Genomic DNA, 27,924 nt, shown 5'->3' with positions numbered 1-27,924 from the left:
CATGATCCCATACTCAAACATTGTGGGCAGTCTCATGTACACTATGGTGTGTACTAGGCCGGACATAGCTCAAGCAATAAGTGTAGTCAGCAGGTACATGAGCAATCCGGGCAGGAGCCACTGGCAGGCTGTGAAATGGCTGATGAGATATGCAAAACAATCTCAGGGCGTTGGGATTGTGTATGGAGGAGTGGATGATGTGGGATCTGAGCCCTTGGTGGGATTTTGTGACTCGGATTATGCTGCTAATCTGGACAATAGAAAGTCACAGTCCGGTTATATCTTCACTATATTTGGTTCAGCTATCTCTTGGAAGTCAAGCTTGCAGTCGGTTGTGGCCCTATCCACCACGGAGGCAGATTATATCTCACTCACTGAAGCAGTTAAGGAGTGTAAATGGCTAAAGGGGATCCTTGAGGATTTCGGTATAAAGCAGAAGACTGTAGAGATCAACTGTGACAGCAGTGGTGCTTTGTGCCTTGCAAAGCATCAAGTGTTCCATGAAAGGAGCAAGCACATAGATGTGCGTATGCATTTTGTCAGAGACGAAGTTGACAAGGGAGAAGTTAGAGTGGTAAAGATCAGCACAGACCACAACCCAGCTGACATGCTCACGAAACCATTACCAACTACCAAGTTCAAGTATTGTCAGGAGTTGGTGAATATGGTTGATAAATGAATGTAAAGAAAGGTTGACAACAAAGTGCTTCTATACTTCACATTCAAGGTGGAGATTTGTAGTGTGTGAATGTGATAGGATAAGAGAATATGAGAAGAGGTGGAGTTGTGATTCCATGTGGGTGAAGCTCAACTCAAAATGTGGTTATAGCCGTTGGAAATCGGTTATCCACGTCAGCTCGGAAGTAGCCGTTTGAAGTGAGGATCGGGAGTAACAGCACGAGTTTGTTGCGAGAAGATCCAACCTCTCTCTGTTTCTGTTGAAACCATTCACATATAAGCAGTCGACGCACACACACACAAATAGTTTGCTCAATCATAATTCTCTCGTTCTTGTGGTAAACACTCAATAGCTTCTTGCGGTTTTGCTCATTGATTCATCGAGAGATTGTAGATAGATCGAGAGATTGTAATCTTGAGAGTGAAGTGAATAAAGTTCCATTTTGTTGTCCGTGGACGTAGATCATTCCGATCGAACCACGTAAACCCTTGGTGTGTTTTAGTTCATCACTTTCTTGTTGTGTTTGTGGAGCTACAAACCTTACAGACATTGTTATGCATTATGCTGCGGGCTTCTAGTGATTCACATTTTAGGCCAATTTCTTTAGTTTATATAAATGAGTGTGTGTGTGTGTGTGCAAGTGTGTGTGCGTGCGTGCGCGCAGATGTGTGTATGTGCGCGCAACTGTGCAGGTGTGCATGCGTGCGCGCAGATGTGTGTATGTGTGTGTAGGTGTGTGTACTGTGTGAAAGTGTAATTTTATTAATATTTGAAATTTTAATCTACTTTTGAAATTCAAACATATTGTGGAATTGGAAGGAATTGTAATAGTAATTTAATTTCAAATCAAAATATTTTTCTAATTCCAATTCCAATTCCAATTCTGCATGCTCAATTCCATGATCCTAATAGTAACCTCTTACCAACTTTAAGAGGTGTCTTACCTCTTGAAGTTCCTCATTTGGCTTATAAATAAGCCTGACTCTGGGAGAGAAGATCACGCATCTCAAACACTCTTTCAAGCTCACAAGCAAGTATTCTAAGCTCTCACATTTTTTAATTAGCAATTTCGGAAGTTTGTATGCTCAGATCTTTTAATTCCACTGAGTTCGTCTGTGTCTAGCGGATTTGAGGTGTTTCTACACGCTAAGAGGAAGTTGTTTCATTTTTAGGACAATACGTCAATCTGAAAGCACTAGGCGGTGCCTATTTGTTTTGCGAAACGATGATTTTCCTCGACTCGACTTATAGGTCGAAATGTTTAATTATTTTCATTGTTCTTTATTATGTAATATTCTTTTTTTCCTGGACACGCTAAGAGGAGTTTGTGGAGTGTAGAGCTAAAGAGTATATAGGAGTTTCAATGCAGGTAGAGCTCAGAAGATATAGGAGTATTAATGCATCCATAATTATTGCATGTATATACTTGTTAATTAATTTAACGAAAGGTTAATTTAAAATTTAACTGGAATTCACTACTAATTGACCGTTAGAGTTTGCCACCTCAAATTAAACTATATTAACCGTAGATGACCGTAGTATACTCACTTTCTCAAATCCGATTCCCGGTGAGTGAGAAATATTGGGTTAAAGTTGGTCACATTGTAGCTTTGATAAAGCTATGGAATGAAAGCCTAGGGAGTAATTAACTAGTGTTAATTATCCCACATAGGAGATGAGACACATCTTTAAATGTGTATTTATTAAGTGACTTATTACACTTAGTAATTATCGTGGACTAAGATGGGTGAAAGAGCCCACACGCGTGTCGAGCCGAGCCGAGCCGCGCCCTTGGACTTGGACTTGACCATTGATCTTTGGGTGGTCTTTGGACTTGACAATTGATCCAGACTTAATGTTTTGGACCACCTCAGTTTTGGGCAGCAGTCTGATCAACTTGACATGCTGCGCCTTGATCAGCAGCCTGATCAACTCGGCCTGCTGCGCCTTGAGCGATGGCAGCTTCTAGATTCAACGTCGACCACTCCAGCTTTCAAACTCGTAACGGCCGGCGGTTACTTCCCCGCCATAATGAGCCATGATGACAGCCATCAAGGCTGAGTTGACCCCTGCAGTGGACTAGGCCTATAAATAGGCTAGCCATTCCAAGCATCTATACATAACATTCACAAAGCATATAACATCCTAAGCTCTCTCCCTCCCCTGCATTGTTTTTTTGTCGAAAGTTCTGCCCTCTCCTCCATCCAGTTCGCCGGAGCTCTGTTGATTGCGGTGCTGCTTCACCAGAGACATAGCCATTTTATCTTTGGGGACGACACGCCAAACCGAGAGCACTACCGGGGCGTATCTCGTCTTGCGGAAAGTGATCTCCTCGACTCGGCTAAACACTTTTACGGTCTTACTGTTTCGATTTTTTTTTTCAATTGTAATTTCGGTTAAGTTCGTTCTTTTATATTCCTTCTTTGGGTTGTATTACGCCCGACTTTTATCTCATCTTTGAAGTAGAATCCCAACAAAGGTAGACTTCACGATTTGGGGTCAAGTCTTGTCTGTAAAAATCGCAATAAACTGAAAATTTTTGATGTAACCAATTCAAGAATTATGGATATATGACTAATTAATTATTAAAAGTTTATTAGCAGTCAACTACTCCAATAATAGCATATACAATAAATTTAGCACTAATTACAATCAAGATTATATTTTTAGAATGGATGCTTGCTGTGCACCAAATTCATGCTCTATGCCTTTCAAAAAATAGGAAATAAAATTAAATTAGATAAAAAAAAAGTTGGATGGCCAATTGCTCTCGATAACTTTACGATAATAATTAATATACCAGGACAATTTAATATATAGATAAATTTAAAGAAAATTATTGAGTCCTTATTATGTAGGTGGACCCGCTCTCAATGTCTATAAGTAACATGGTGCAACACATCATCATATTCATATGCAACATCTTCAACATGGACAACTACAAAATTGCTCAAATCATAATATTTCTCAATTTAGGAACTCTTCTTGTTACTATAGCATGTCCATATTGTGAGATCCCTACTCCACCAAAGGTGAAACCACCACACCCTCCTAAGCCTCCGGCACCGACGCCAACGCCAAAGCCCCACGTCCCCAAACCACCGACACCTACCGTCCCACCAAAGGTGAAACCGCCGTATCACCCCAAGCCAACACCTACCGTCCCACCAAAGGTGAAACCGCCTCCAGAGGTCAAGCCACCACCCACTGTACCCAAACCTCCTGTAGTCGAGCCACCAGTCGTACCAAAACCACCTGTTGTCACTCCCACACCACCTGTCGTGCCCAAACCTCCTGTAGTCGAGGCACGGATGTGGATGCTCTTATCCCCACCGCCTTGGAGAAAATGCTCATATGAAGTTCAATAAAAGCCTTGAAGAAATGTGACGTAATTATTAGCATCTATGGAAATGAAAAAAACTCCAACTTCTACAATTCAAGATGATATAAAGAAGCAATTCCACAAGGTTTTAGTTGATTCATCGAGTAGAAACTCAACCAACTTTGTAAGCCCATCGTTAAAAAAAGACTCCCCAAATGTAAGAGTTGGATCTAAGCGTACGCTATGTTGTGCTTCATAGAAGGTGTACGTTGAAATGTGGGCGAAAGTCAAACCCAGATCACCAGTAGTACCAAAACCACCAGTTGTCAAACCCCGCCACCATCGGAAACTCTGTGTCCACCACCACCACCATTGATACCGCCACCACCACCAAAGGCATCCGACACGTGCCCAATTGACACCTTGAAACTAGGTGCGTGTGTCGACCTATTGGGTGGCCTCGTGCACATAGGGGTCGGGCCAAGCACCAAGGAGAAGTGCTGCCCGGTGCTCGAGGGGCTAGCGGGGTTGGACGCTGCCCTCTGCCTATGCACCACCATCAAAGCCAAGCTTCTCGATATCAACATTATCCTCCCAATTGCCCTAGAAGTTCTTGTTGGTTGTGGCAAAAATCCACCTTCCGGATTCCAATGCCCTGCTTAGTTCTTAAGGTTGTTACAAGTTCTTTTTATTTCAAAATTTCCTAATACTTTGTATGAAATGTTATTGTTGTGTCTTGATACCATAGTATGGGATCTTATTCAGTTTTGAAATCAATATTGAATAAGAGACTACTTAGATTGTAGACACAAGTGTATGTTTATGCATTTTTCCAATTTCAAAATGTATGCTAGTAGTGTATACATAAATTTCAATTTCAGTTTCGACAACTCGAATACTTGCAATTACTTGGCACAAGTGGTGTTAATAGTATTAAATGGGTTTATTTTTCAGTTTTTTAATATGTGGAGCAATAGAAGAGCCATTCATCGCCATCATTTATTTTTAAAACAAAAATACTCACATAGTTAGAAATTATTTAAAGTTTTGATATAAATTCTCAATTTTAAATATAATAAAAGGTCGATATACTAGATCAATTTTAAATAATTAGAATAAAAACTTTGTAATGATGTACATTAGCTAACTTAATGTTTTATACGAACGACATAAGAATAAAGTTCAAAACAAATAAAAACTGAACATACAAAAATTCGTCATCAGAAAAGAGAATAAATAAAAAAGGAAAACGGAAACAAATCCCTAAATCCCCAAATCGTCCGCGGCAGCTGTTGCGTCTTCATCCACCGCCACGACCACCGGAATAGGGCGGCTCTCCGCCGATCCTGACATCGACCTCATTGTGATTCGTGTTTCTGTGCCCGAGGTACTAATTTTGCATTTCCAGCTCTCGCTCATTTATGCTGATGTTTGCTCTCTGATTTCGATTTTGCTTCAATTTTGATCTGAATTAAATTCGTATATGGCCATCTGATTTGATTCTGGCATTGTAATGTCAATTTTTATTATTCCGATTAGCCAGAAAATAAAGAGAGAAATTCGGTTGATATCGAATTTTGAGCTGAATTGACTCAATCACTGTTGTGGATTTCGTGAAATTTCCATTGATTTGTTGGTTAATAGCTTAATAAACAGTCACTCTTACGATTCGATTCCCAATTCTCTACCTCTGTTAATGAAAAAGGAAAGAATTTTTGTCACGTGATTTTGATTTGGAGTTTTTTTATCTCTGTTAATTAAAAAAAATGAAACATGTCTCATTCAGATTTCCATCTCTGCAGTTGAACTCTATTCAATCAAAACTCTAAAAAAGGGCATTTTTTGTAGAAGAAAATCTGGAGATATGGAATGTGAGTGAATGCAGCTTCCTAGAGTAACACAATGGCCGGAGCTCTATCGTCATCGTGCATCTTCTGCCAAATCACCCGTGCCTCGACCCCAGCCACCATCCTCCACCAGGACGACAAGGTGGTCGCGTTTCAGGACATCAATCCATCTGCGTTAAAGCATTATCTTGTCATCCCAGTCGAGCACATACCGACTGTCAAGCAACTCCGAAGGAGGGCCGAGGACTTTGCTCTGGTCAGCAACATGCTGGATGTCGGCAGGGCTCTGTTGGAGAGAGACGCGCCTCATGCTGAGCAGTATAGGTTCGGATTCCATCAACCTCCCTTCAATAGTGTCAACCACCTCCATCTACATTGCTTTGCACTTCCATATATGCCCCGATGGAGAGCTATGAAGTACTTGTCTCTAGGGCCGTTTGTTGGATTCATCGAAGCAGAGAAGCTGTTGGAGAGGATAAAGCCGGCGTCTTCTCTCTGAGGCGCCCGGTTACGGCTTCTGTGGATGCTATACTCAGTGAACTGATTCATGTACTGTGTTTTTCTATTCACAGTATAATTTGCTGGTTTTCTTGAATTGTTGTAGTCTTGATTTTAGTATATGAACACAGATTACAATTATTTTTGTCAATTAGGACAAATATTTGACATTTTATTTTGTAGAAAGCAATGATCTCTCATTGATATTCTTGGAAGTTAAACAACACTCCACTTCTATTTGTTCATCTTACATTTGATGGTTAAATATGATCAAATTAGATTCATTCAAGCAATGTAGATGGAGTAATATTAACATTTTTCTATTCATATAATTTTCATACATAAGAAGTAATCTTCTAATTGTATCATCAATGAGCACATGAATGTATCTTGGAATACACAAATGATGTAAAATATACTCCCTCCGTCCCGGACTACTCGCACATTTCCTTTTCGGCACGAAGATTAAGGAATGAGTGTATAGCAAAGTCAACAATTGCGGCGGTCGGTGATATTTTTTACTAAAAATGGAAAGAGTGCAAATAACTTGGGACGCCCAGAAAGGAAATAAGTGCAAGTAGTCCGGGACGGAGGGAGTACAAGATTTGACGACTTTACGTGTTATATGCGATTATAGGAGATACGCTGGGCATGGATATCAGAATATGATTACTCAACGTGTATATATCTTCCCAAATTTAAAACAAAATTTAATATATCTGTGTATCATTGTATGTATACTAAAAAAATAATCGCAACAATATTTTATACTCCGTATTAATTTAAACAGAAAAGCGCATGATAGTCTATTAAGATCCTATTCAATTAAAAAAATACACTTTCTGAGTTAGAAAAATACACGTGCATTTCAATTAAAAATGCGAATAATATTTTAATATCTGAATGATGTGTAAGAGAATACATCTCTTCTTGTAAAAGCAGTTACTATATCATTTGTTTACATTTTTAAGAAAAGAATGAGTTGTCCTATAAAAAAGACAGCACATAATTTATATATTATTTATGACAAATTGGTTACATAATCTCCTATATAATATTTGGGTACTTTTAGATCTGCCCAGTGGCGGACACACAGCCAAGGGAAGAAGTGCTTAAGCCCTCCCCAAATTACTTTTTTTAATATTTTGTATTTTAAAAAAATTTGAAATTTTTGAAAAATGTCTTTAGCCATCACCAAACTAATGTATTTGAAGTCTAAAATGTAAAAGATTGAACAAGAAGGAGGGGCGGAAAGTTGAAATTATATAAGGAATTTTTAAAAAAATGGCTATTGTTGCTGCTTGAGGAAGAAGATGAGATGAGATAACAAGCCTAATTAAATTAATAAGAATAGTAAAATTGGCAAATGTCAAGTCCCCTACCTATAGGCTACGCCTATATCACATGTTCTACTTCTATTAGTACTTTTTAGTGTATTAAAAATGTTTAATTGTTGCACTGTAATTTAAAAATGTACTAAACATGTTTTTACTACTCTTATAAATAAAGTAAGTTCAAATGTTTATCATTTGATTCATTAGTTATTTTAAAATTTTAAAAATCTTTGCATCACTTGTTATACTACATGATGTAGAGTTCACTACAACTAATACTATTTCAACTAGTTTATCAATTTTTTATTTCTAATTATACCAGTTTCATTTTAAAACTCGCGCCACCATAAAAATTTCTACTTTTAAAAGACGAAAGAAGTATATGTTAACTAAAAGAAATTTATTGAGCCCCTGCCATAAAATATTTCTGCGTCCGCCACTGGATCTGCCTATTTATTTTTTCTGTTGACGATATTCAAACATTCAAGCCTCTAATTGAGATAATGAGAGGTATAGATCTATATTGATTTACATTTCTTTTTTTTTAATGTGTAATTAAACTTTTAAATAACTTATCATTATAATGGGTCTTGTGCAGTAGCTAGGAAAAGCATGATATTTTGTGTAATTGTATCTAACTGCATTTGAGATTTTATTGCATGTAATTTCGCATTTACCATGTGTGATAATGTCACAAATACAATCTTGATTGACGATTACGTTAGAATTCATATGGAAAGTGATGATTTTATACATGTAACGTATGAAGAAATGTAGTATTAACATTAAAAATAGTTATGCTCCAAATTCCAATCATGGACTTTCGAAATTTGACGTGGATTGCGTAGCGGGATTATTGAAATTGATTAATATAGTTACCATGATTAACAACCATGTGCTCTATATATATATATATATATATATTTGACTCTCTTTTTATGCAGAAGACACCAGTATCAAAAAATCCTCAAGAAAATGGCTAATGTTGTTAGAGCTCTCTGGTTGAGTTTTGTTGCAATCTTCATGATTTCAATTGGTATAATTTCTATACTACTATTTCTTATTACATGACATTTGAATTTTTTGGAAAATAATATCATAATTTTTTAATAATATTTTTGCAGTTATGCAAACCCCTAATATGGTGGAAGGCAGAGAGGTGCTGCAAGTGAGGAAATTACAAGATTGCCCCTCTCGTTGCACGAGCGATGCTGAGTGCGTTAGTTTGAAATGTGGAGTGAGATGTTTGAGAATTTCAGCTCTTAAGAGCATTTGCTCTGAGATTTAGGTACAACTTTTGTTAATCTGAGGCAAATTGATTTCTCTATTTTATCCTGCAATTAGAAACACAATATTACTACTATTGTTCTTGTAGTGGTTGTAAAGTTCTCATTGTTATTGGAACTTGAATGAAGAAGCTATTTGGTAATGAGATGAACTCTATATTTTATCTTGCAAACTGAATTCTCTATTTTATCTGATTGCTGACTCTATTTATCCTGATAAAAAGATTGCAACATTTCGATAATAAAGAATGATTAAACCCAATCCTGATAAAATAGAAAATTCATTTTGCCTCAAATTAAATAATTTCATTAAGTATTTAAAGAAATTAGCATTTCGGAAATAAAGAATTAAAATTATAAAATTCTTAAAATGAAAATCACAAACCCAATTAGTATTAATATAATATTGTATGTCAAATTTTAATTTTTTTAATTGCATCCAATTATGCTAATTTATTTTTAATGATTTATATTAAGGAAGTATAGGAGTAAATATTTTGGTCGGAACAGAAGTACAAAATGTTATTTATTGTTTTGAAAATATTAATTTATTTTCATATAATGTTTTGCAGTGATACCATCCTCTAATTCTAATATGGTTGAAGCTAGAGATTTTCAGGGGGTGTGAATTTAAAGGATGCCCTTCCAAGTTCCAACTGCACCAGTAATAATGAGTGTTTACAAGCAAACTGTGGAGTTAGATGTGCCAAAATATTTCCTTCTGAAAATAGGAGTGTTTGTTTAGATACATGATATTATGATAATCTTGAAGACTATAAAATATTGTCCTTTTGATTAATATATGGAGTATTTTCAAAATGTGAGGAAAGTTTAATATGCCAGAAGTCATATATTTGAGGTTCCCATTGTGTGAATGGGAACAATTGAAATGTTGTGAATTTGTATTACTTGTCATTCTGTTATGTTCAAAATTGATAATGAATAATAATAGTATTACTACAATATTTACTAAAATGAATTGTATAAAAGAAACTAGCTCAATATTAAAAACTTAGAGCGAGGTGTAAATGTGGATATAATCAAAAGTCCTCAAAAATAAAATAAACTAAATTATTTTTGAAATGCCGAAAACTATTGGTTTGGCTAACGATTCTAATTCACGTTAATAATATGAATCCTATGCGGTCCAACTCTCTTGATACGACTCGGGAAATAATCAACAAAAAAAAATCCTAGATGGAGTTTATGATACACTCGACAGGATTGTAATTTCAAAAGAATAATATATTAAACTAATAAAACACTTATAATATGCTTGGCACGATTCTCTTGATACGACTCTATAATTTCGACGTATAGCAGCTGAAGGTAATCCGCACTACATGCTCGCTGGTGATAATTTTACCACGTCGGCGAATTTCCTGACCCCTTTATTCCTCTCCAAGAATCCCTCTGGCAATTTTTTTGAGATTCCGGTGCCGGTAAGAAAAAAAGACACAAAACAGGAAAGTGATATACAATTTAACATCATCTCTAAATACACGATAATAAAAAGTAGGAAAAAACACTTAATTTGACAATAATAATAAGATCACACAATATTGTAATATCGCAAAGTAAATTACATGACCAACATAGTGATGGACATCAAAGCACTTCAATCAAGGTACAAAGACTATTCATGAGCAATAGTTGTCGTTCAATTCTTCTTGTACCATCTCTGTCCTGTCCACCTCTATTCACAAACAAAAGAAATTATATATTCCATTATCAAATCATACTAGCATTATTTAAGCATGGTTTCTGCATTTTTCATAGCTGAAATTACACATATGGCTTAATCACTAAAGTTATAACTTATGTATGGATAAATATATGCAGTTTAACAAATGAAATGGTTAAAATTGAAGTGAAGTGTTGCAGAATAATTACCTGACATTTCAGCTTCTTCTCAATTTGGACGCAAATACAGCAATCCTCACATAAAACCAATCTCCAATGGCATCAAACAAGTTGAAGAATGCAATTCTCCATGATTTCTTCAGTATGAAAGTACCAAGAACACCCCAAAATCCAAATATAAAACCAATGGCCATTGATATGCCCACTTCTTGCATAAATGAGAGACTGCTGTCTTTCTTCAGAATAGTGGTGGATGGCTTCATATCTTTGGGGCACAATGCGAGCGGGGCCCCACAGAGCCCATCATTCTCAGCATAAGCAGATGCATTGAAACTCTGAAGTTGAGTACTCGTTGGAATTTCTCCAGACAAATTGTTGTTCGACAAATCAAGAACATCCAAGTACTTTAATTGTGCCAGGCTTGAGGGTATCTTCCCAAACAACTGATTCTTTGATAGATCAAGACATTCTAGCATTTCCATCTCACCATATCTGGAATTATACTTCCTGTGAAACTATTCGATGATAGGTTCAAGGAAATCAATCCCCTCATACTAGAAAATGATTTGGGAATGTTTCCGGACAATCTATTGCTTGAAAGATCAATAAGTTTGAGAAATATGAGATTTTTCCTATATTCTGATTCCTCCCGGTCCTTCCATGTAAATAGCGAATACCCATAGTACCTTTTAAGATTCATATTTGGAAGAGGAGGATTGTAACTGAAGCTATTAACATAACCCAGACGAACCAAATCAGCTGGCGTACTATTTTGAGCCATAGAAGTAAAATTGTTGAAGCAATCAGGTATTTTTCCAGACAGGTTGTTTCTAGACAAGTCTAAAATTCTAATAAAAGTATAATTGCATATCTCGTCAGGAATACTGCCATGCAATTTGTTTGTGCCAAGGTTTAGAAATGTCATTTGATTCATTTCACCAAACCAAGTAGGGATGTCTCCTGTTAACTCATTCTCTGCAACATCAACTAAATTCAACTTATGGCAACTTCTCAAAGTGGAAGGAAACTCTCCAGATAAACTATTACCACGCAACTGCAGTGCAGTGAGGTCATGCAAATGTCCCAAAGAACTAGGAATTTCACCCCATAACCTGTTGTTAGCTAAACTGAGAGAGAACAAGTTTGGCAATTGCTCCCAACAGTCGGGAATCTCTCCGGCCAACTGATTATTGGAGAGGTCAAAATTCCAAAACCAACCATAGAATACACTGCAGATAGATGAAATTGATCCAGAAAACATATTTCCACTCAGCTGAACAAGCTCAACATAGGCAGAAAATAATGGAATGGGACCTGAGAGCCTATTGTTACCAAGATCTATGCTGGTGATGAAAGTGGATGAGAGATTCGGGATAATACCGGTAATTTGATTATCAGAAAGGTATAAGTTGGTTAATGAAGGGGATACACTCCACAACCATGCTGGGATTTCATCTGTTATATTAGCTCTAGAAAGATCAAGGTTACTGAAACTTCTCTGAGTTTGAATCCATTTTGGGAAAGATGGGCCCACATTGCATTTTGCTAAAAATATAGCATCCAACTGAAAAGCTGGACTCCAATCAGGTCCAAAATGCAATATCAATGAATTGAATGATAAATCTAGTTTCTTTAACTTGTTGAGCTTGATGAGATGGGATTCAGAGACTATTCCTTCCAACAAATTTTTAGAAAGATCTAGAACACGAAGCTCAGAGAGTTGGCCGATGCTTAGAGGAATAAAGCCAGTTAAGTTGTTTCCCCCAAAGTACACTTCTGTCAGTGCAGAAAAAGCTCTCAGGTCTGGCACTGGTCCATTGAGTTTATTATGACCCAAGTCGAGAATTTGGAGCGATTCCAATATTCCTTTCCCGGATGTATTTCCAAACAACTCATCAGTGTTTCCCCTTAAGTCATTTTCGTAAAGATCTAAGGTGATTAAACGACTCAAATTGAACAAAGATTTTGGGATTTGACCTTCAAACTTGTTACTAGCAAGACCAAGAGTTTCAACAAGAACCAATCTCTCTATGAATGCGTCAGGAATTGGCCCCCCTAAAGCATTACGTGAAAGGTCTATGCCGACTAGAGTTGTGCTTATGTTAGATAACCAAGGGAACGAGGACGGAGTGAGTTGGTTATCAGACAATTTGAGCAAGGAAAGAGATGTGAAAGAAGAATTAACAGTTGGTTCCACTTTAATTGTGCTTATGTTACAAAGGTCCAAGCGCAATTCATAGAGGAAACGAAGACTTAGGATCTGTGGCAGCCAGTTTGTATGACTTAAGTCGATTTGACTCAAATCAAGAGTAGATAGCAAAGAGAGACTTGAAAGCCAATCGAGATTCTTAATCTTCAAAGAGTTATATGAAAGATCAAGTACGCGAAGGTTGGTAAGGTTTCCTAATTGAGGAGGAACGATCCCAGTAAATTTAGAACCACGGAGAAACAATTGTTGTAATTGTTTCATGGAACCAAAGAATCCTGGAACTGGGCCTTCAAAATTATTCTGACTAAGATCAAGTGATTGCAGGTTGGTAAGGTTCTTTAACTGAGAAGGAACAATCCCAGAAAGGTTACAACCCTTGAGAAACAATTGTTGTAACTGTTTCATGGAACCAATGAAATCTGGGATTGGATTACCTCCAAAATAATTCCAACTGAGATCAAGATAGTACAAATGATGCAACTCAAGCAAGGAAGAACCAACCTCACCTTGCAATCTGATGTTAAGTTGGAGGGCGATGACATGGCCAGTGGTGTTGCTGCACCAAACACCATACCATTTGCAGCATTCGATGCTTCGCAATGACGAGAGATAGCCATAGTAATCGAAGACGCCATTCTTGAAGCTTAGAAGAGCTTCTCTCTCACTCTCTATGCATCTCACTTTTGCATCTCCTGAAACAAACACACAGACAAGAACAACAAGTAGAAATTGAATAGCTATTCTTTTATCAGAAATCATACTGTATTGATTTGTGGAGGTGTTGTGTATTTTTGGATACTCAAATATATCAAGTTTAGCGGTTTAAATAGATGAAGATAAAATGCATGAAAGACAAAACTGAGCTTGAAGTAAAGATAATTCATGATTAAATAAAATGAGAAAATGAAAAGCGCATATGTCATAATCACTAATAATATAGAAATTGTTTGAAGTAAGAAAATTATTGAAGTGAAGTGTGACTAATTCACAACCAATACAATTCTTTTAACGTAAGTCCAAAAGAAGTTGAAAAAAAAAACAAAATAGTAAAGCGAAGGTTGACTAAATTAAAATCACTTAAAATCCATGCAATATATTGAAAGATTATTCAGGATAATTATGCATAGATCTTTATCATGGATTGAGTGACTAAAAAAACTCTTGAAACTAGAAAGACTTGCAAGTCAACTCGAAAGAGAAATAAAAATGATTAAAGGTCCAATAAATTAATCATAACCGCAAATAATATAGAAATTGTTTAAAGATAATTCATGACAACGTAAAAATTGAGATTTTTACTGACAAAATATTTTTCTGACATACAACAATCTTGTGAAGTGAAGTGTGACTAAGTCACATCCAATAGAACCAATACAATTCCTTTAACGTAAGAATTGCATCCAAAATCAATTGAAAAAAGATCAAATAATAAATGTAAGGCTGACTAAATTATACCTAAAAATCTGCAAAAAGTAGATATTTATCAAACAATAAATGATGTAAAAGAATCACCATGAAATAGCATGAGTATATATTCATCAAGGCTAAGGCAAAGAAAATTAGAAATTAAAGTAGTCATTCAAATTAATATATCAATTTAAATAGAAACTAGATTAAAATTCTAAAGGGGAGTTGCTGAGTTCAATCCCGTTGCGTGCATGCTGTGTAGTGCTTCTGATAGGTTAATATCAAATGATACAATTCCTGAGCTGGCGTAGAAGACTTGCACAAGTCGAACAAGAAAGTGAAGCGCGACTGAGTTATAACTGTAAATACTAGTATATCAACTGTTAACGTACAAAATTGGGGGTTTTAATGAAAGTCAGATTTTAAACGACGAAAGAATTTTCCAAAATGTATGAACAAACTTGTGAAAATGTGAAATGAAGTGTCACTTAGTTACTTCCAATAGAAATCCATAACTTAACATAAGAATTGCGTCCAAAATAATTGAAAAATAGACAAAATAATAAAGCGGGTGTTCACTAAATTATAAACACTAAATTAATGGGATCATGATCAGAAAGTAATGGACTCCAAAGACTCCACGCTATATAATTCCACTAAAATATCAAATATTAGTATGGTAAATTTTGAAAATAAAATTAATTCTCCCACCAAACCCAGCTAATATAGACTTCATTCAATCTCTAATGAAGAAACAAATCAGTAAAATATGCATTAAAATTCATATTTTAGGCTACAACACTATGTGGCATTTCATCGAACAGTTGGAGTACTTCTCAGTATATATACCTCTTAGTTGGCTGCATTGAGTAAGAATTCCACGTCCCTGCTGAAGCTCCATTGTATCAACCAATTATAATAACATGACTCAAATATTATGTTAAATCTATCAAAAAGAAAAAAAAAAGTGTACGTATATATTGAAGCAAAAACTCGTAAATACTCATATTTCTTTTCTAATCTGTCTATTTGTGTCTAGCTCTGGCCCATTGGGCCGAGGTATTGAACTGGGCAAAGGAGGCCTGTCCTAGATATTGGGCCGATAAAAATATGGCGCATATAGAGGTAATTCTTTTGTTGTTCTAGGAGGTATTTAATATTTCATAAGTGTACTAGACTTTTTTTTTATTTCTGCTTTGGGAGAGACGCATGACCCTCATGCGTCTCTCGTTAATGAAACGCATGACGCGGATGCGTCTTATGGAGAGACGCATAAACGTCATGCGTCTTTCAATTTTTCTTTTTTTTAAAGACGCTTATCAGCAACAGTCGGACAAGTGGGAAATGTTGGGGCGAACCAGAAAAGTTTGGGTAGAGCCGGTCCTTGGTATTTCTTTAATTGAATTTCATTTAATTAGACGGAACCTCTGTTAGAGGTGTTCCAGATTTGATTGAAATTACAAAAATATTGACGCATTCCTACTTACTTTTTTTTGTTTGAAAAAGTGCATAAAATAATTTACTTCAAATCTTCTGCTTTTGGAATTATGCTTGACATCAAAACAATATTTGTATTGGCTATTGCTATGAGGCTAGAGTCATCTTGGCCCCACCCGATCACTTTCCCGACCCCTCTAGTCCTCTCCAAGAATCCCGCCGGCAGAACTGATTCCGCCGGAGTAGTGAAATCGCTCTGATTCCCGCGCCGGAGACACCACAGGAATCTCCGGCCGCTCGACTCCAGCGCCGCGGCCTGCTGTTTGATCTGTGGGTCTGAGAAACTCCCCTGGCTGCCGAAGCAGAGGAACACTACTGATTTTGGAGGTTGCTGATCAATAAATTCAATCACGTCGGAAAATTCAGATTCCGGCGGGGTTTGGAAGTTGAGGAGAGGCCCCACGGCGTAGACCGGCGGCAACTGATCGTCGGCGGACAGAGATTGGATTATGTCAGGCTCAAGCTCTTGAAAAGTGTTGATGAAGACCCATCTAGTTTTCCAAATCAGTCGTGCCGACGACGTGACGATGACGGAGCCGCATTTGTCGAGCAGGATGGAAGGCGTGACCGTCGCCGGGACGGGGTTGACGAATCCGGGGACGGGGAGCTTTTCGTCGGAATCTTTGAATTCGGTTATATCGGCGCCGTGTTCGTCGGTCAACCGTTGCATGAACATCGTGAAGGAGAGGAAACTGGCGCCGGATGAAAAGTATAAGTAGGTTGGGATCGAAAATTCGTCGGCGACCTCCGTCATTGTCAGGCAGAACATATCGACAACGAAACCGACAACTCGGGCTTTGGTCGCCATGATGCCGAGAAAGGCTTCTATGATGAGAGGCCTTTGTCAGGTAATGTGCATGGCTGCAGGGCGGACGCAGAAATAAATATTAGTAAGGGCTAATTTTCAAAATATAGTTTGAAAATGTTTTTATAGGTAATTTATGTGATTAATAAGGGCTTTAATATAAATATAGGTATAAAATAAGAATAAATTATAAAAATTTATTAAAAAAATGTCAAAAAACAAACAATTCATTAAGGGCTAAAGCCCCACCCTTTGTCTATGTGGGTCCGCCCATGCATGGCTGCCTAGATCTGAGGCAGCTTTAACTTTGTTTGGGAGTCAAAGTTGGCCTCCTTGAGTTCGGGCAGCTTTGACTCTGTTTGAAAGTCAGAGGTGGCCTTTTCGAGTTCGGGGAGGCTGAGGAGGTGGAGGCGGGGTGGAATGGCATCGAGTTCGTGTATTCATGGACTGCGGGGTCGTTGATGAGGAGGGATACTGAGAAGATGACTAAAAATGCAAAAGAAAGATAATTTGATAATCACCAAAAAAAAAGAATAAGAAACAGTTAACAGAAATGAGGATAACACAAAAGTTGAATAGAGATAAGAAGATCAAGACATAAAGGATTAAGTTCTTTCCAATTTTAAATTCAGTGACTGTTTGATGATGTCTTAAAGGAGAGACTCTTCCTTGAATAAAAGTAACTTTTCTAAAATAATCAAATATTTGTATAGTAATTTTGAAAATAAAACTAATTAATTCCCCAAATTCAGCTATAGACCCCATTAATTCTGTGATGAGCAAAAAATCGATAGAAGTAAGCATAAAAATTCAAATTTTAGGCTACAACAAAATGAGGCATTTCATCTAACAGTTGAATGACTTTATTAATAAGATTTTAATGTCTCTGTTGAATACATAATTAAACAAAATGATGACATGTTATTCAAATAATTGAAAATATATTAGCTTCATCAAAAGGAATAAAAAATCGGATATATTGAAACAAAAAAGGTACTGCAGCTATGTTTTGTTTTGCTCTTCCCAAAGTACTCAGTCTCGCTCCGGCCCACTGAGCTGTCATGGAACTGGGTCAAGACGGCCGGGCCTAAACTTTTTTAGGCCCAAAATCAGGTAGTTATTGAAAATTTAATTAATTCAGAGCATGGAATATTGTATTGAATAAGTGAAGGAAAGAAATTTGCTGCGAAGAAAGGAAATATTAACTATTCATTCCCTATTTTTGAAAAATTAGATGATTAAGATGGTATCCTATAATCCTATTTAATGACTATATATACGCCTATACATCTCCTCTCTAACTTGGGCCTTCAATAGTAACTTAAATTAGACCTTAAAAATAAATAAGCAACCTAAGTCGGCTGGTTTGATAATTAGTACTGTATCCATTATGTATGTTTCATTTTTTTTCACTCATTTTATAAATAATAATAATAATAATAATAATAATAATGAAAAAGAAAGAATAATTTTCTAAAAAAATGAACAAAAGCTATAAATGGAAGTCATATTCTGTTGACTTATGGTTATGGCAATCACTTTCTGAGGACCAACTAGCTTGCTAGATACTGTACATTATACTTTCAACTTAAATTACATTACCCATTCTTCCTAATAGTTTATTTTACAATTTTGGTCCGTCTCCAGATAAAAGTTCATTTTCATTTTTAACTTTCAACTTAAATTACATTACCCATTCTTCCTAATAGTTTATTTTACAATTTTGGTCCGTCTCCAGATAAAAGTTCATTTTCATTTTTATTATAAGTAAACGCAATAGGTCGTACATTCTTATATATCATTTCACTCACATTTTATTATAAAATTAATATATAGAAGTGAGACTTATATTTCATTATTTTTTTACTATTTTTTGCACAATAACTTTAATATTCACTCCGTTCCATGAAAGTTGACCATTTTCTTGAATAACATGAGATTTTATATAACTTTATTTGGTGTGTTAGTTGGAGAGAATAAAGTAAGAGAAAATGAATAAAGTGGATATAAATGGATTTCTATTTTTATTAATGATTCATCTTAGATGAGACAAATTAAAAAAAAGAAGGTTAGTCATCTTCGATGGGACATAGGAAGAGGAAGTACTACTATTTTTATAATTATCAAGACAAAGTACTATAAATTGAAGCTCCCCTGCCACAAGAAGAAGAAACCAAGGGGATAAGAAAAGTGTGGTGGAGAAAAAAAATATGAACAAATCCGAACTTGTATTCATTCCATCTCCCGGGCTGAGCCACCTCATCCCCACCATGGAGACGGCCAAGCTCCTCCTCCTCTGCGACACCCGCCTCTCCGCCACCGTACTCCTCCTCCCTCCCATCTTCAAAGACACCAACGCCGAAACCTACGTTAAAACCACCTCTTCCAACCCCACATTTTCCTCCCTACTAAAATTCACCCACCTCCCTCCCATCCAACACTCAAACACGCATTTCTTCGAACAATTCGACTGCCAAATCCCCAACGTTCGCCAAGCAATCTCCAACCTCCTCACAAACGAGCAAAATCAAAATCCCCACCTCGCCGCCATCGTCCTCGATATTTTCTGCACGGAGTTCGCCTCCGTCGCCGCCGAATTCGGCCTGCCGGCGTACCTTTTCTTCACCGGCGACGCCATCTGCTTCGGCGTGTTCCAGCACCTCGTCTCGCTGCGATTCGACCGCAACGAAGATGTCACGAGGTACAAAAACGAGGAGGTGGACTTGTACGTGCCCTACTTTTCGCTCCCGGTTCCGGCGAAAGTCCTGTCGGCGGTGACCGTGGATGAGATCTTCTTCCCGGAGATTTTTTAAACCCATTTCAAGAGATTCTCGGAGATGAAGGGCGTGTTGGTCAATACGTTTTACGAGATGGAGCGCCAAGCGATTAGTCGCTCTTGTCCGATGATAAGACGCCGGAGATTTACCCGGTCGGGCCGGTTTTGAAGGTGGAAAGCACATTTATTGATGAAGATTGTTGGAAGGAAAAGATCTTGGATGATCTAGAGGTTGATTTCCTACGATCACAATTAATAGGAAGATTAGCAATTGATATTTACCTTGTATAGGAAATTAGGTTTAGGGTAATGAGACTTACCTTAATTGTATTATTCTTGAGGGCCTATAAAAGGGCATGTACATCTTCATTATAGTCAATAAGAACGAGTGATATATTTCCCCATAAACCTGTTTTATCATGGTATCAGAGCAGTTTTAAAATAGGGCTCAGATTGTTCTTTCATCACTGCCCATACTAATCTCGGCCAAATTAACAAAAAACCCAATGAGCAAACAATTCAAATCAATACCCAAAATGACAGACGAAGAAAAACCAGCATAGAATCAGAATCATAAAGCAGTAAGATACGAGCGAGTAAAAAGTAACAGTGGCGTTCAAACTCAATGGGGGAAATTACACACTATGGTCACGGCTGATGAAGGTTGCGATAGAGAGTAGGGGAGGCTACTCCCATATAACCGGAAAACCAGCTACACCGTTGCCGGGAAGCAAGGAGTATGACGATTGGGAGGAGACGGACCTAATCGTCTTCTCATGGATTGTGGACAATATCTAAAACGATATTATTACAGATTTTGCTCATCATCAATCGGCTAAGGCAATATGGGACAGCCTAGCCACCACATACGAGAGTGAGGCCGATCTCTACCTCGTATATGACCTGGAAGACAAGGCAAACACAATTAAACAAGGGAATATGGATCTGGAAACATATTACTGCAAAATCCACGGAATGTGGATCAATATCGACCGGTGCCAAAAACAACCGGTCGATTGCTGCGAGAAATGAGTAAATCAATTCAGAGTCTACACAAACACCAAAAGACTACTCCGATTTCTGGCGGGACTAAATGACGAACACGAGGGAGTTCGGCGAGACATCCTCAAAGAAGTGTCTCCCCCTCCGCTGGAAACCGCCTATGGGTGGTTAAAAAGGAGGCGGCCAGACGGCGACTAGGGCCACCGGAATCCCCAAACGCCATCACCCACAGTCACGGCGGGGGAGACGCACAAGGAATCTGGCACGGACTGGCGGCGCATGGACAACGACAAGGTTACCGAAGCGGAGCCCCATGTCAAACCACTGCCGCTCACCGCCCCGGGGAACAAACCGGTGGACAAGTCGTAACTTTGGTGTTCCCACTGTGGGATGCAAAAACACAACGTGCTTTCAATTGCACTGATATCCCGAATGGTGGAAGGAGAGGCAGACGGTGAAGGCCAAGATGGCGGTTGGGATTTCTGCCGGAAATGAGGTGGTTAAAATGGTGGCTGGGAATCGGGACATGGTGACCGGACGGGGGAAACAGAGGGAGGAACCAGGAGCTCCCGGCGGAGGCGGGAACGGTGGTGGAGTGATCGGCGCCGGCAAGACACGGAGCCGATATGGGGAAGGCGGCGCGAGCAATGGAGGTAACGGGTTAGGGGTTGATAACCCTAACCCTAATTTTTCATATATACCCCCAAGTTTCATATATTCGCAAAACCCTTCCCTAGGTTTTCTGAAATTATGCCACAAACCCCGTTTTTTGCATGAAAGCCCCCAAACTTATTATGAGTTACAACATGAACCCCAGACTTATGATGAGTTACACCATGACCCCCAGATTATAAATTATTGCGAAAAACCCCTGATTGTTTGAAAAAATTGCAATTTAATCTCATTCCACTTAAAAATCGATTTGAGCCCTTGGACCATAATTTCGCTGCATTTACAACAAAATGGGACAATGGGGGTGAGAAAAAGGGCTGGATATTTGATTGTGGAGCCACTGACACTATGACTCTCAATAAAAGTGATTTCGTTAGTTTTAGTAATATTACTCAAACTTACATACAGACTGCTAGCGGGGAATTGATTACTGTGGCTAGGGCAGGTACTATTGAGATATCCCCAACCTTGAGATTATTAAACTGGCTTTATGTTCTTACTTTGTCTTGTCCCAGAGATTGATGTCTATAAGTCATGTAACGAAAGAATTGAACTGTACTTTGCTGATGCACCCCGACTTCTGTATTTTGCAGGATATTCGGACGAGGAAGATACTTGGGCGTAGCACTGAGAGCCAAGGACTCTACTACGTGGATGAGATAGCTCAACAAGGCAGTGCGATGCTAGCTCACGGGTCCACGAAAAGGGAGATTTGGCTTTGGCACCAACGACTGGGACACCCTTCACCTGGTTATTTTAGTATACTTTTTTCCCAAACTCTCTATTCCGAAAGATTTTTCTTGTGAGACTTGTGTTTTGGCCAAGAGCCACAGAAAATCATTTAAACCTATAAATACTCGTATGAATTCAGTTTTTTCCCTTGTTCATGCTGATGTATGTGGTCCTGCACCTATTGTTGGGGGGAAAGGTTTGAGATATTTTGTGATTTTTGTAGATGATTGCACTAGGATGACATGGATATATTTTTTAAACCACAAGTCTGAAGTGATTGACAAATTCATTCTTTTCTTCAACCTTATCCAAACCCAGTTCCAAACCACGATAAAAACCCTTCGATCCGATAATAGGAGGGAATTTGTGAACCAAAAAATGACAAACTTCTTTACCGAAAAAGGCCTGATCCATCAAACCTCTTGCCCTTATACACCAGAACAAAATGGGGTAGCAGAAAGAAAAAATAGAAACATCCTCGAAATTACCCGAGCCTTGATGTTTGAATCCAAAGTCCCTAACCACTTCTGGCCCGAGGCGGTTGCTACTTCCATCTACCTCATAAACCGACTTCCAACTAAAATCCTAAACAAAAAAACATCCCTCGCCACCCTCTCCAAACTCACCAAAATACCCAAACACCTTAACCTTCAACCAAAAGTTTTTGGATGTACCGTTTATGTCCACATCTCTAAACATGAGAGAACAAAATTGCCACCTTTTGCTACCAAATGTGTTTTTGTGGGCTACGGGATTAACCAAAAGGGGTATAGATGTTATGACCCAACTACAAAAAGGGTAGTCACCAAAATGAATTGCAATTTCTTGGAAAAAGGGTAGTCGCCACAATGAATTGCAATTTCTTAGAAACAGAGTTCTATTACCACACCCACCTTAGTAGTCAGGGGGAGAGTGAGTCATCAAACACAGTAGACTACCTAAGTTGGTTTGTGCCTGAGTCAAATCACTCCAACGAGGACTCAACAGAAAAGGTTAGCACTATCGCCGAGCAGGTCTCGTCCACCCCAGAGTACTCTCAACCGCGTCCCAATGTATCACCTCAACCGATATCCGAGGCACCTAAGGTAATTTCTGATCCACCTCAAGAAAATAGCACTACTGCTAATCCTACTGATACAGAAACTGTGGATGAGAACACGACCCTCGATGAGAGTATAGGTCGATATATACTCCCACCACGAAGTACTCGTGGAATTCCACCGAAGAGGTTCTCACCAGAAAAAACCAGCGGGAAAAGCCAGTATGATGTGGCTAATTTTGTGAAATGGAACTTGGCCGAAATGGGTAGGGCATTTGAAGCTGCACTCTATGAGGAAGAGGAAATCCCCTATACAGCCGAGGAGGCATGGAAAGTTAAACATTGGAGGGATGCTATGTTTGTAGAGATGGATGCTTTGTTGAAGAACAAGACTTGGGAAGTTAATGAACTACCCAAAGGGGCTACTACAGTGGGATGTAGATGGGTATTTACAATCAAAAGAAGACCCGACGGATCCATTGACCGATATAAGGCGAGACTGCTAGCAAAGGGGTATACCCAGACCTATGGCGTTGATTATACGGAAACGTTTTCGCCAGTTGCCAAGATCAATACAGTAAGGGTGTTATTTTCGATAGCAGCCAACCGGGACTGGCCCCTACACCAGTTCGATGTGACAAATGCCTTTCTATATGGAGAATTGACCAAACTAGTTTATATGGTTCCCCCACCTGGGTTTACTGGAGACTTCAAAAATGGGGACGTCTGCAAGCTCAAGAAGACATTATATGGCCTCAAACAATCTCATAGAGCATGGTTCGGGAGGTTCACTGAAGTAATGAAGAAGTACGAGTACCGCCAGAGCAACTTAGATCACACCTTGTCCCTCAAGAAGAAAAATGGTAAGATTACATGGCTCATTATTTATGTTGATGATATGATTATCACTGGTGATGATGAAGAAGAGATAGAGCAGCTAAGGAAGAACCTGTCCAAGGAATTTGAGATGAAGGACCTTGGCCACCTAAAGTAATTTTTGGGAATAGAAGTGCTTAGATCAAACCAAGAGATCTTTATCAACCAGAGGAAGTATGTACTTAATATCTTAGCAGAGACCGGAATGATAGATTGCAAGCCAGTAGATACTCCAATCGTCCAGAATCAAAGGCTGCAGATTCGGGAAGGAGCCAAACTCGCTGATAGAGGGAGGTACCAACGGTTGATTGGGAAACTCATCTATTTATCCCACACCAGGCCAGATCTTGCGCACAATGTTGGAGTAGTGAGTCAGTTTATGCATGCACCGCAAGAAGAACATTGGGAGGCAGTGTTGAGAATAGTACGCTACTTAAAGGGTACACCGGGTCATGGAGTACTGTTCAAGAAACATGGGGATTTAGAAATACATGGCTATACTGATGCAGGCTGGGCAGGAAATCCCAATGACAGAAAGTCAACAGCGGGATACTTTACCTTTGTAGGAGGTAACTTGGTGACATGGAGGAGTAAGAAGCAAAAGGTGGTAGCATTGTCGAGTGCCGAGGCAAAATTCTAAGGAATTAAGAGTGGATTGACAGAAATACTGTGGCTCAGAAAACTAATGACTGAACTTGAACTCAAATCCACGCAACCATGTCGATTGTTGTGTGATAACAAAGCTGCCATTAGTATCTCGAAAAATCCAGTTCAGCATGGCCGAACTAAGCATGTGGAGGTAGACCGACACTTCATAAAGGACACGATTGATGCAAAGGTAGTGGAATTACCCTATGTCAAGTCGGAAGATCAATTGGCGGACATATTGACAAAGGCAGTAAGCTCGCACTCTTTTCGAGGTATATTGGACAAGTTAAGCATTGGTGATCCCATCACTTAACTTGAGGGAGAGTGTTGGAAGGAAAAGATCGTGGAGGATCAAGAGGCTGATTTCCTACAATCACAATTAATAGGAAGATTAGCAATTTATATTTACCTTGTATAGGAAATTAGGTTTAGGGTAATGAGACTTGCCTTAATTGTATTATTCTTAAAGGCCTATAAAAGGGCATGTACATCTTCATTATAGTCAATAAGAACGAGTGATATATTTCCCCATAAACCTGTTTTATCAAAGATGATGATGTGAAGAAATGGCTCGATGATCAGCCGGATGATTCAGTTGTTTACTTGTGCTTCGGATTCGTCGGTGTGTTTGATGAAATGCAAGTGAGGGAAATCGCAAGGGTTTGGAGGAGAGTGGGAGTCGTTTCTTGTGGTCGTTGAAGAGGAGAGAGAATTCGGACAGGGAAGAAAGGAAATATTTTGAGGGTTTCTTGGAGATGACTAATGGGATTGGGAGAGTGATGGGGTGGGCCCCGCAGGCGGCCGTGCTGGCGCATCCTGCGGTGGGGGGGTTTGTGTCGCACTGTGGGTGGAACTCGACTATGGAGAGCGCGTGGTTTGGAGTGCCGATGGCTGCGTTTCCGATGCATGCGGAGCAGCAGCTGAATGCGTTTTATCTGGTCAAGGAGATGGGGATGGCGTTCGATTATCAGATGGATTTTACGGGAGAGAAGCCGCCCGAGAGTGTGGGGTGGGAGGTGATTGCGGCGGCGATAAGGCGGCTGATGGCGGAGGAGGGAGGGAGTGGGGTGAGGAGGAAGGTGGAGGAGATGGGGAGGAAGGCTAGGGAAGCTTTGATGGAGGATGGATCTTCTTACAATGCTCTAACTCTTTTTATTGAGGATGTTATGAGAAATATCGATAATTGATTATGCATGTATTTCATTAATTTCTTGCAATTTGAATATGAAGTTTGGTATTGCTAGAAGATGAACTAGTGTTTTGATATTGAACATATTTTTGTAAATTGTTGCAATATGTATATTTTATTAGTAATAATTCTAAATTCAAGCAACTCATCCACCACCAACACCGGCTCGCCGTCGCCGTGATTGGATGTACACAAGTTTGAGTATACAGTAACAAAGATATACAATTATATTGATGATCAGATGATAATTCATTTTTCTTTTATAGTAACAATGAAATGGAATCCAATTGATAATTTAATTTTCTTTTATATGGGATTTAGATATCTAAAAGTGCTAGTGTCGGTGTGTGGGTCATTTTATATTTGTGGAAATAAGAAAAGAGAAAAAAAAAATCATTTATTTTGTTGAACAATTGGGTTTGTCAAACTATATTTTATTCAAATCAATTTTTTTAATTGTTCGCAATCATTTTACTCTTGTTTCGAATTTTCAAATTCCATACTTACCCGTTAACTAATTTACAGTAATAACTAATAACTTTCAATTATGTGTATTAAAATTATCAAGATAAAGACATAATTATATTAATACAATATGTAAATCTAAATATCAACATAAAGACATAAGTTTATCAACATATGAAAATTGATATAATCATATCTTTATATTGATATTTTTAACATACAAAATTAATATTAATTATTACTGTAAATTAATTATTATTTGATCACACACCTCATACACTTTATATGCACGTGATGTGGACAATCTAGATCGTACAAGATATAGTTTCTATGTCATCATGTAATATTACGCATATATTAACAACGAAATTATAATTGAAGAATTAAATATATAAGCATATAGCCTTACATCAAACTTGTTAGAATGAGATCGCATAATATCGGGAGAATATTATGTGATTGATACCAAGAATATATTGTGCCTAAATTAGAGAGAGCAATTAATGTAAATTTAGGTTTACCATATGTGTAGTTTTTCTAGCCTATAACTATGTAGTTTTTGTAACATATTATTCATTCAGAAATAAAGAAAACTTCTCCCACCAATCTAAACATGGCCTCAAAAAAAAAAAAAAAAAAAAAAAAAAATCTAAACATGGCCTCAGAGCAGGAACGACCTTAGCTCAGAAACGTTTCATCATAGCCAAAAAAAAAATACCAAATCTCGACCCTTTGTCCAGCCCAGAAACCTACACCAAAATATGTCAGAAACCGAAGACAAGAAGGATAATCCGGAGCAGATCGTGAGTCTAAGAAATAGCAAAAGCGTCACAGTAGCATTCAAATTGAATGGAAAGAATTACCCCCTTTGGTCAAGGCTGATCAAAGTAAAGATAGGAGGCCGAGGAGCCTACTCGCACATCCGAAACGATCCCATGAACCGGGAAGTAAGGGGTTCGACGAGTGGGAGGAGAATGATCTAGTGGAGTTTTCATGGATCGTTGACAACATCGAAAACGATATTGTAGCAGATTTCACCCATCATCTCACTGCCAAGGCTCTATGGAACAGCCTTGCAGTGACATTCGAAAACAAAGCCGACAAGTACCTCATCTACGACCTGGAAGAGAAGGCAATAAACATCAAACAAGGAAACCTCGATCTGGAGACTTATTACCGTAGGATCCATGGGCTATGGATCAACATTGACAGAAGCCAGAAGCAGCCGATTAGTTGCTGTGATAAGGAAATCGATCAGTTTCGAACCCATTCGAATGAGAAGCGATTGATCAAATTTCTGACCGGGTTGAATCAGGAATACGATTCGATTCGAAGAGACATCTTGAAGGAGGAACCGACCCCATCAGTGGAGGCAGCCTACGGATGGGTGAAGACGGAGGTGGCTCGACGTCGAATCATGCCATCGGCATCGCCGTCACCAACCGAAGAAGCCAACGGCAACAATGCCGATTCGTCATTTGGGGGTGAAATCGGACACGGATTCGCAGCAATCGGACAAAGCTCAGTTACCCAAAACCAGCGACCGTCGAACCGCGGCGCACCACCGCGCTCCTCCGCCACCAACCGATCAGGAAATCAGCGCCCCGACACCTCAAAATTGTGGTGTTCCCACTGCGGAAAATAGAAGCATACGTGGGAAACGTGCTTCAAAAGATTGGGGTATCCGGAGTGGTGGGAAGAACGACAAAAGACAAGGGCGGCTCAGGCAAAATTCGCCATCGGAGTAAACGGTGATGGAGCTCAGCGGCGAATTGATG

At 38.6% G+C, this 27,924-nt stretch overlaps 3 protein-coding genes and 2 pseudogenes across 4 annotated transcripts; 3 read left to right on the top strand and 2 right to left on the bottom strand.

The window, feature by feature from the left end:
• Window positions 1-3,567: 3,567 nt before the first annotated feature.
• Window positions 3,568-4,664, top strand: LOC121757494 (annotated as a pseudogene).
• A 1,239-nt stretch (window positions 4,665-5,903) lies between these two features.
• LOC121757493 (bifunctional adenosine 5'-phosphosulfate phosphorylase/adenylylsulfatase HINT4-like) lies at window positions 5,904-6,347 on the top strand. Its single transcript, XM_042153028.1, has one exon. The coding sequence runs from the start codon at window positions 5,904-5,906 to the stop codon at window positions 6,345-6,347; it is 444 nt and encodes a 147-aa protein (XP_042008962.1).
• Window positions 6,348-9,989: 3,642 nt separating this feature from the next.
• Window positions 9,990-13,875, bottom strand: LOC121759537 (receptor-like protein EIX2). 2 transcript variants are annotated; one of them, XM_042155157.1, is made up of 2 exons: window positions 10,860-13,875; window positions 9,990-10,379 (listed from the first exon to the last, which is right to left on the bottom strand). In XM_042155157.1, exon 1 carries the CDS (start codon window positions 13,795-13,797, stop codon window positions 11,299-11,301), a length of 2,499 nt encoding a protein of 832 aa, XP_042011091.1. In that variant the 5' UTR covers window positions 13,798-13,875; the 3' UTR covers window positions 9,990-10,379; window positions 10,860-11,298. The 2 variants fall into 2 exon arrangements, with proteins under 2 accessions (XP_042011091.1, XP_042011090.1); XM_042155156.1 differs by lacking the exon at window positions 9,990-10,379 and adding an exon at window positions 10,500-10,662.
• Window positions 13,876-15,964: 2,089 nt separating this feature from the next.
• Window positions 15,965-16,750, bottom strand: LOC121757492 (UDP-glucose flavonoid 3-O-glucosyltransferase 6-like). Its single transcript, XM_042153027.1, has one exon. The coding sequence runs from the start codon at window positions 16,748-16,750 to the stop codon at window positions 15,965-15,967; it is 786 nt and encodes a 261-aa protein (XP_042008961.1).
• A 2,261-nt stretch (window positions 16,751-19,011) lies between these two features.
• Window positions 19,012-25,679, top strand: LOC121757491 (annotated as a pseudogene).
• Window positions 25,680-27,924: the final 2,245 nt, after the last annotated feature.

The sequence above is a fragment of the Salvia splendens genome, chromosome 12, assembly GCF_004379255.2.
Source record: "Salvia splendens isolate huo1 chromosome 12, SspV2, whole genome shotgun sequence".
NCBI classification, from domain to species: Eukaryota; Viridiplantae; Streptophyta; class Magnoliopsida; order Lamiales; family Lamiaceae; genus Salvia; species Salvia splendens.
Note: the sequence above shows the minus strand (reverse complement) of the source record. Positions and strands in the feature narration are given on the sequence as shown.

What these genes read in the sequence shown, in the direction of transcription:
- LOC121757493 (XM_042153028.1), top strand. Translation starts at nt 5,904, where the DNA reads ATGGCCGGAGCTCTATCGTCATCGTGCATCTTCTGCCAAATCACCCGT.
- LOC121759537 (XM_042155157.1), bottom strand. Translation starts at nt 13,797, where the DNA reads ATGATTTCTGATAAAAGAATAGCTATTCAATTTCTACTTGTTGTTCTT.
- LOC121757492 (XM_042153027.1), bottom strand. Translation starts at nt 16,750, where the DNA reads ATGGCGACCAAAGCCCGAGTTGTCGGTTTCGTTGTCGATATGTTCTGC.